This window comes from Lolium rigidum, chromosome 1, assembly GCF_022539505.1.
Source record: "Lolium rigidum isolate FL_2022 chromosome 1, APGP_CSIRO_Lrig_0.1, whole genome shotgun sequence".
NCBI classification, from domain to species: Eukaryota; Viridiplantae; Streptophyta; class Magnoliopsida; order Poales; family Poaceae; genus Lolium; species Lolium rigidum.
Genome location: NC_061508.1, coordinates 21,953,963 through 21,963,300, shown reverse-complemented (window position 1 = coordinate 21,963,300; position 9,338 = coordinate 21,953,963). Strand labels below are relative to the sequence as shown.

Below are 9,338 nucleotides of genomic sequence, written 5' to 3'. Positions count from 1 at the left end.
TGCTTGTAGTCGTCGCTAGGTGATCTAATAACATATTTGTAATTTTTAATGCTTTTGGGATTGCTGCTAACAATGATTATTAATAGTTCGGTGAAACTTTTTTCGAAAAAAATGATTATCAAATCGTTGACTAGTATTTTTAGGGAAGTAACAAATACCTATGCTAGTGTGTAGTCTTGCCGTAGTTGCAAGAACTAGTGACGAGCTAAAAAGGATGTACTAGGAGTGAATCTAGTAAACCAGGAGTACTTGTTATTAATTGGAAGGCCGCTAGACCAGTACAATAAGTACAATGGATTACAGCATTAGGCACAAGGCACCGCTCTCTCTAAGACTGTACTAATACAGCATACTAGTATCATGAAGTAAATATGCATCAGCAGTAGTTATTGGACATTGACGGCGGTGCGTGCAGTAGCCGCAACACTAGCTAGCTCATGGCCTGAAGAATGCTGGACGGCGACGAGCAGCAGCGCCAGGGAAGGAGGTGTCCTTCAGGTGGTCGGGGGCCTGCTCGTACGAGTGCCTCCTCGCCAGCGCCAGGATCTTCTTGTCGGCGGCGACGAAGTAGGCCATCCCGGCGACGGTGCAGACGATGAGGGCCTGCCCGGTGGGGTTCAGGTTCGCCTTGGCCCAGGGCAGCATCCTCACGCTCGCTAACTGAACCCCATTGACAGTTAATTAGTACAGATAAATCTCAATCAGCACTAGCGCTCGTGAGTGCAGCAGAGATGCTGACATGCACGAATAGACTATAGAGATGCTCACCGTCGGGACTGCAGATGCGACCGTGGCGACTGCGGCTGCCTTTGCTCCGGCGAGCGTTGCCTCTGAAGAAAACATAAAAAAAGGCATCGGAAGTATAAGCTCGATGATCGGTACGACAGTTGTTAATACTGCACTGAACTCTGAAGAAGCCGGTCGTTACCCCTGGAGCAGCGTTTGGCGAGGGCGAGCTTGTGGTCGAGGTAGGCACGGGTGACCGTCGTCGATGACATCTTCCTTCGTGAGATCTACTGATGTTTGATGGAGAAAATGGGTACTGGGCACTGGCTAAGCGAGTGAGGTGAGTGGGCTTGTCTTGTTGGCTGACGAGGAGCTAGCAAGCCGTGTATTTATAGTGACCAAAAAGGTGGCGGCCACGCACGGTTTTGAGTGTAAACCGTGGGTCATTCGCTTTGAGTCCAGGAATGAGTTGGTGGGCGGGCTCTGGCACGCTTTCTGGGAGCGATAAGTGATCCAAAACTGTGGTAGGGAGCCGCAGGATTTGGATGTTGTTGGAGATCCTAATCTTTACAGAAAGCTTTTCAAAGAAGGACCTAGAGATCTACAATTAGGCAGGAAAAGTTCATCACACTGACTAGCATCTGTTCTCTGTAAAATAACAAAACGAAGCAGAGCATGTGCGCCTACCTAAAATCTGACTGGTTAATAAAATTTGACTGGTTAATGACAGGAGTCAAATGTTGCTGAGCGGAAACTTTGACTAAACGCTACGAACTCACCCTACCACATATGCTGGTGCAGCCCTTGATCGTGAAACTACTACTGAGCATCTACTACTAGCTAGCAGCGTCTGTTCTCTGTAAGAAAAAAGAGAACGAAGCAGAGCATGTGCCGATGTGCACCAGCCCAAAATTTTACTGGTCAATGAGAGGAGTCAAATCTTTGACTGAACGCTAAGAAACTCACCGTAGCACGTATCCGCTAGGTGTTTTTGAGATGTCATCGATAAACTGGTGAATTTACAAGCTATGTTTTATTATTTTCTGTTTATCTAATATAGCTTCCCTTGTTTGTGGTTCTTACCAGGTTTTGAACATGTTATAATGCTAGGCTAGGTGGTGTGTGTGGGTTGGCCACGGATAGATGTACGCATCTGCCGTCGGTCTCTTGTATCTTGTTTGCTACCTTCTATAAAGATTTGGCACGCCGTTCGCGTGCCCGCGAAAAAAAAGGGAAGGGGCGCGATTGTCTTGTGCACGGGAGGTGGACTCACGGTTATCATGGCTTTATAATTCGTGCTGCCAAGTATTATTAAGTTTCATCATGTTTCAGATGTCACAGAAGACATATAGAAACACAACAAAAAAGTGCGGTTTCACAGTTATTTCTCTTTGTTGTTGCCACCTTATGGCACTAGCTAGAGAGAACTCTTCTGCATCATCTTTGCCATCAGCAATATTGGAGTGGGAGGTTGGTTATATGATTTTTATTTCATTGATCACTCGTTTGTTAGATAAGTCTTTACAAAATTTTATTTCCATCCTAAAAAAGGTTCATTGCCATTTTTGGGGAGAACATTTACTAAGTTGCTACTAGTGGAAGGCTGCACGGTTCTTCCCATGGATGCGGCATTTCGTAGCCCCAGTTAAATGTAGTTTGTTTTCTAATAAAAATTAAAATGACATTTTAAAGTTTTAAAAACTTGGAAAAAAATGATAGATGTAGGCAATGATGTATTCTCTCAATATGCAAAATCTCAACTCGAAAAACCTTATATTTTAGGCTGTGAAAAATGACAAAAGTGTGTATCTGAACCGGTGAATAGTTTAAAATTTCAAACCTATAAATCTGTCAGATTTTCTTATTTTTGTGTGTCCCAAAATACTTTTTTGGCTTGAGATTTTTGAAACATTAATATGTTGTTTTCAAAGTAAGAAGAATGATGACACGACAACCTTCAGTGTTGTACAAATAGGAGTAATTTAGTTGCGGACCTATTCGGAAAAAAAGATTTCTGGCTCCGAAGGTACATGATTATATCATCAGATAACTGCTTTCCTCGCGAAGAGAGGCACAGTACACTACTATCTGCACTGCATCGCCTCACCTCTGCTGCTGAACATTATAGTAGCTTTCAGCAGACACGTGCGTACACTACACACAGTTTATTGCACACTTATCGATCTAGAGCCTAATTACTGGAAGGAGGTGTTCTTGAGATGGTCCGGCGCGTCCTCAAACGAGTGCTTCCTGGCCATGGACAGGATGGTCTTGTCGGCGACGATGAAGTATGCCATCCCGGCGACGGTGGAGATGATGAGGGCCTGGCCGGCGGGGTTCAGGTGCGCCTTCGCCCACGGCAGCATCCTCACGCTCGCCAGCTGAGGGAGACAGGAAGAACAGGATGAGATCGTGCATTGTTTCCAAATAATGGAGTTTCGTAGCGCAGGGTGAAAAAGGGTGGTATTTATGTGGTTGTAGTACTTACGGTGGGGATTGCGGCTGCGACGGTGGCGACGGCCGCGGCCTTTGCTCCTGCCATGGCGGCCTCTGCGGTTTCAAATCAACAGACATGTTAGTCACACTCAAAGTTTCAGCAGTGCAGAACAGAATGGTAAGAGCTTTGCTGGCCTGAGGAACCGGCCATGGCTGGTTACCTCTGGAGCAGCGCTTTGCGACGGCGAGCCTCTGGTCGAGGTAGGCGCGGGTCACCGTAGACATGGTCGCGAGGGAGATTAGTGGGTACCGTAGGATGTCTGAAGGAAGCGCACTAGTTAGCTTAGCTGCAGTGAAGTCGCTGAAGTGTACAGAGCTATAGCTGAGAGTGTGAGTGAGATGAGTTGGGGGCAGAGCAAGGTGCTCCAGATTTTATAGGTTCCATGAAACCGCTCAACCCAGCGTGCGCAGAGGAAGAAGACGATACGGTGGGAAGCCAGACCGTGGTTTTAGCTGTGACGGAGTGGCAGACCGGCGGGCGGTGCGGCAGATCGCAGGTGGTGCCACCTCGTTGGTCATATAAAATCCGGCGTACGTGCCTCGCCTGACTATTTGGGTAGGCGCTTGGTGCTCCACAGGATAAGAGGAGATGGACTGACATCGGGGTTGGCATGGAGCGTGCGTAGGTAGCATCCGGATCATGGGGTATTTACCTAACCTAGGAACATCTGTGTGTGTGCAGATTCAGTCGACGTGCCCTGAGTGCCCTCAGTTTTGGCGTGGGCGCTCCTTGTTTTTGGCCCAACCCGGACTTCCATAGGACATGGCGTGGGCGACCCAATTCCGCGAGCGCTCCACTGCAGTGCAATGGCCGACGTTCCTCTTTCGCCCTAGCGCCCTGCCATGACATTAGGCTTGCATCTTTCAGCAATACCATATTTCCATGCGAGTGAGTAGGATAAAAAAATCATAAAAATAGGAAAGACATATGATTAGAATTTCATGGCTAGTTGAATTCTATAGAAAAAACGAGTTCTATTTAATAGTAGCAAAGAAATTTTTAATGAGGTAAGACCTGATATTTTTTCTCCACGGGATTTACACTACAAGATTCCTATAGGATATTTTCATATGAATCAAACAACTTACGTATTAAAATTTCTATAGAATCCGTAGTATACAATTCCTATATAAATCCTACGAATCAAAGGAGCCCTGAGATTTTAGTTCCCGTGCACGAAAAGTTTTCCACGGAGGGCGGGATTTCCGATTACCGAAAAATCCTGACTAATTACGAACGAATTTAAATCCAAATTTTGGAGTGATCAAGGTTTTGGTTCCCGGTCGAAAAAAATTATGTCACCGTGGTTACCAAAAAAACCCGGACCATTACCAAAAAAATCTCAACCCGATACCGTACGAATTTGGATTTCAAACTTTGGAGTGATCAAGGTTTCGACCCGAAAACATTATGTCACCGTGGTTAACAAAAAATCCAAACCGGTTACTGGTAAATCATGACCGATTACCGAACAAATTTAAAATCCAAAAATTAAATTTAAATTCCTCAGCATGACCTATTACAGAGGCTTCTAGTTAAAATTCAGAAAAAAAACAAAATTAAGAATATCATGATTTTTACCCGTTAATCCCATTTTCAACTTCTTCACCATCCTGATCAGGTAGCGTGTTGGTCGAGGGAGATCCCTCATGCGTGGCCCTTCCCACCTTTATGAGATGTGGTGGCGATGCAGGGCCTTAGTGGATCGGAGCCACTATGATGCGGGGACATGGTTGTTCCTGAAGAAAATGTTGCTCTACCTTACCCGAGCAACCACAGTGACGTCATGTGACATCATTCACCTCATTGGGGGCATGGGTTGAAGGGATATGGGTAGGCTACACTAGCAAAAACAAAAATTTCTGCTCCATAAACCAAGATAGTTGTAATCATATATCACGAAATTACCACTAGATGCGCAGTTGTGAAACTCGATGAAGCATGTCAAGGCAGTGTAGTCATACTACGCCCTCCTCCTCCTCCTCGTCCCACGAGTAGCCCCCTTATGTGGCTCATCCAAGTGCTACAGATGCAACACCTCCAAGGTATCCACATGTACGGAATTGAAGTGTCACATGCCGGACTGGTAGATCCACACGTGCAACTAAGGCGTTAGAGGAGTGGCGGCTGGGTGGAATGGTTCAACCCTAATCAGCTTGCCCTACCCTTTCTTATATAGACATCCCTGATGAGGTCCAACAGTTGAGACCCGTTAATACACTAAGCCTGGTATAATGTGGATCCTATATAAATTAGGCTTCTAACCACTTAAGTGATATGACACGAGTACTACTACTCAATCAATAGTTGATAGCGGCTTCTAGCAGGACGTGCCACCTAAACATACATAAAGGTCATATGGTACGAACCGTCACAATGTTCATTACATGTCATTCCGTTGGCATCACGCCTATTCATTTAAGATCTAAGATAACTCCTTTTTTTAATCCTGAGATTCAGAATCCCTTACTAGGTTAAATCTTAACCTTACATAGCACGAACATGCATTTCTGGATCCGACCATGCGACTGGTGTGCTCGTACTGGTAGCGGGGCAGACAAAAGGGCACACGACTACTAGGTCGGGCCCGATTGTGCTCGGGCCCAGAAAGTACCAGTATCGCGCGCCAATGGAGGCACGCGACTATTATATCCATACCGGGCAAGTGTGCCTTTGCCCACCCCCTTCAAATATATTGGGTCGACGGGCGCTGGTGAGCAAAATACTAGTAACATGCCTCATTTTGGCACCCTAATACTAATCAGCTTAGTACTAGGCTGCCCTTTTTCAGGATTTGCACCCCCCTAGATCGATCTCGCCTTTTAGTTTTGAAAAAGAAATTTTTAGAAAATTTAAAAAATAAAATCCTTAGAGATGGCCATGTGTTTTGTCATCTTGTTTTAAAAAATTAACAAATATGAATTTTGATATATTATGCAAATGGAGTCATGTATCTGGTAAAACGACTTTCTGGTTGCATACGATCTCCGATGAAAAAAATTTATATGAAAATATATCTATAAAAAAATTTACATCCAATTTCAATGGCCTTACTACTGCTTAGCGATTTTTTAGAATCCGAAAAATCGAAAAAATAGAGTTTTGGGAGGTTTTAGATTTCGGAGCAAAAAAATTCAAATTTGAAAAATTCCCAAAAATATCCATCTCTATCATTTCAAATTTTACCCTCTTCCCCTTCTCCTCTTCCTCTTCTTCAGCTTCTTCCCTTCTCCTCTTCCACTTCTCCACCTTCGCACCTTCTCCTCTTCCACTGCTCCACCTTCTCCACCTTCTCCTTTTCCACTTCTCCACCTTCTCCGCTCCTCCTCTTCCACTTCTCCACCTTCTCCTCTCCTCCTCTTCCACTTCTCCACATTCTCCCAAATATGAGCACCACCTCCTCTCGAGCGACGGTGATCGCCTCCTGTCCAATGAATGTGAGCACCTCCGATGCCCTGCTCCTCCGCCCACATCCGACGCCCTGCTCCACCTCGCCGAGAACCTGCTCTAATGCCCCGCTCTGCCACCTTCAACGCCTGCTCCGACGACCTCCCACTAGCCATCTCCTCTCGTCAACGAAACAAGGATACGGCATGGACTCGATTGCTTTTTTTTAGTTTTTATGGTGTTTTGTGTAAAATCATGTGGACAACTGGGCAATGGTCCCAGCTTTTTTTAAAAATTGCAAAAAAAAGTCAGTAGCAGCGAACCAAACAAGCGCATGCGAATAATACATTATTGGCAGTGATCCAGGGCCCGCGACTAGTAGCCAAAAATGACACGCGACTAGTAGCTTTTTTTCCTACTAGTTTCTTGGCTAACCAAACACCCGTTTTTTTGGCCAATCCAATGAGAGAAAAGGCTTTGCGACCAACCAATCACACCCAATGTATTTTGGAAGCTTGAAAATAGAATTTTCAAAAAAAAAAAAATTAACCTGAAGATCATGAAAACCCAGCCCAAATCGGCCAACCATGTCTCATCTAAACGGTCGGTACTATTTTACTAGGACCTTCCCAAAACTAAAGAGTTTGATCGAAAATAATACCATATGTGCACAACTCCTTTAATTTACTGGAAGAAGAAAATCATATAAAATACCACGTCGGCGTTGGTGAATATCGGCGGTGTGGCACGAGGGGGTCTCGATGATGGTTGCCGTGTGTTGGACTCGCGCGGGGTGGGGGCACGGTCTGGCGCAGTGGTGGCGTCTACGGCAGGTCTCCCATAGGCTATGCAGAGTTCTACCGTAAAGCTAGAGCATCTGTTTGTTGGCGGTGACCGCTTCTGAATTGAGGGCTTGAGGCGCTCGCGGAGGGTCTGCTACTCCGGACGTGTGCTCTTGATTCGCTGTAGGGTGAACTAGTGATGCCCCAGTTTTAGCTGATGAGTCGTTGTTTATGTTTTCAGGGCATAAGGTCCTGACGACATGTAGTTGTTGAGTGGTTGCTTCACATTTTCGTGATGCATGCCTTTAGGAAATCTTTACTAGGATGGAGAGGTCGGGGCTTTGTTTTCCTTCCATAAACATTATAGGGATTGGCTAGTTCCAGCTAGAACTAAGTTTGTGCTCAATCAAGTTCTACATTATTTGATTTGCCTGGTGATTCGTGCTAATCACTAGTTACAATATTAGTTACAACTGAGATACGATGCCACCATTTAACTGAGAACGAAGTTAATTCTTAGTCGATTGAGAAATAGTCATACACAAATATATAAGATACCGCTTTACTCGTCGTAAGAGATACTAGTTGAACTCAATTGATTTAGTGAAAGCAAAGAAAACGAGGTCCACTATTGAAGAATCTCTCCAACATAGAAATACCGTCCGCGATCCGCGAGGGCATAAAAAATTTGTTTGCGCGACGGAATCTATCCAAACAAATAAAATTATGCCCGATTACCCACGATCTTGGAGTTGGCCAAGCGTGTAATCCTGTTCATGGTAACGACGATGGGGGTATGCGAGTGCCAGCTAGTAGCCGTGGAACCAGCGGTTGCGGCAGGCACACCATCCATTATAAGCATCGATCGATGCACTTTGCATCTCCACCATACAATTACAAACCCCTCGATCAGCAGTTTGTTTGCTCGTTCTGGGTTGTCGTGTCGCCAATTCGCCATGAACGTTAAACATAAGGCCCTTGGCCCGGCTTTATATATAAAGCCACCACGGCAACCATAGAGTATCGATACAACACACCCCACGCAAACAGATGCCTCCCAGTCATGATGTGACAATACAGGTACACAAAGTCTAAAACCCAGATAGACTCAAAGAAGTAACAGAGAAACTAAAGCACGCGGAGCAGGTAGGGGCGGCAGCATGTAGTCGATGACGGTGTCAGTGTCCTCCTGCCCGGGTCCGCGCGTGTAGCCTCCTAACCTCGTCCAGCGCCGCGTCCAGCAGCGGTCGGTCCCTCGGCCGACTCGTAACCCTCCAGCCTCCGCATGTAGATAGACATTTTGAAGATAGCATCAGCCGGGCTGGAGATGAGAGAGCCCTCTATAGCTAGCTTGTTACGAATGTTCCACAGACATCCAAGCATTGCGCCGCGAAAGTAAACCAAGCTATCCTACGGAGTCTACCCGACAAGCCGTTGGCAATGGCGACGAAGTCAGCAGCCCTCGCTGGGTTCCATGAGCAGGAGAGGAGGTCCCTGATTCCTGCCCACATAAATCTAGCGAGGTGGCAAGTGAAGAAGATATGGTCGCAAGTTTCCCATTCACCACAAAGGGCACATCGCCCATTCGATGGCCCGCGTCGCTTGACAAGTTGGTCCCCTGACGGGAGCCTCCCTCGGATGAGTTGCCAGAGGAAGACTCGGATCTTTGGCGGAACCTTAGTGCGCCAAATCTCTTTGAAGTGAGTGATCGTCCCGCCCCGGGACAACTTGGAGTACATCGAGCGGGTGGAGTACTCCCCAGATTGCTCAAGAGCCCAGCGAACTGTGTCATCGCCCTCAGAGGCCGGCGAGAGGTCAAAGATTCTGCAGAGGTTGTCCCATTCCACCCTTTCCGCGAGGCCGAAGGTGCGCCGGAAGCGAATGGTCCAGCCCCCGCTGGACCTAACCCCCTGAACAGTCGCGAAGTGGTTGTCGCAGCAAGCGAA

At 46.4% G+C, this 9,338-nt stretch overlaps 2 protein-coding genes across 2 annotated transcripts; both read right to left on the bottom strand.

Moving 5' to 3' along the window:
• Window positions 1–435: 435 nt before the first annotated feature.
• On the bottom strand, window positions 436–1,556 carry LOC124705205. The gene is made up of 5 exons (XM_047237045.1): window positions 1,506–1,556; window positions 1,148–1,327; window positions 929–1,013; window positions 769–830; window positions 436–660 (listed from the first exon to the last, which is right to left on the bottom strand). Exons 1-5 carry the CDS (start codon window positions 1,554–1,556, stop codon window positions 436–438), a joined length of 603 nt encoding a protein of 200 aa, XP_047093001.1.
• Window positions 1,557–2,921: 1,365 nt separating this feature from the next.
• LOC124669161 (early nodulin-93-like) lies at window positions 2,922–3,447 on the bottom strand. Its single transcript, XM_047205841.1, has 3 exons — window positions 3,384–3,447; window positions 3,215–3,276; window positions 2,922–3,107 (listed from the first exon to the last, which is right to left on the bottom strand). The coding sequence occupies exons 1-3, from the start codon at window positions 3,445–3,447 to the stop codon at window positions 2,922–2,924; spliced, it is 312 nt and encodes a 103-aa protein (XP_047061797.1).
• Between the last annotated feature and the right edge of the window lie 5,891 nt (window positions 3,448–9,338).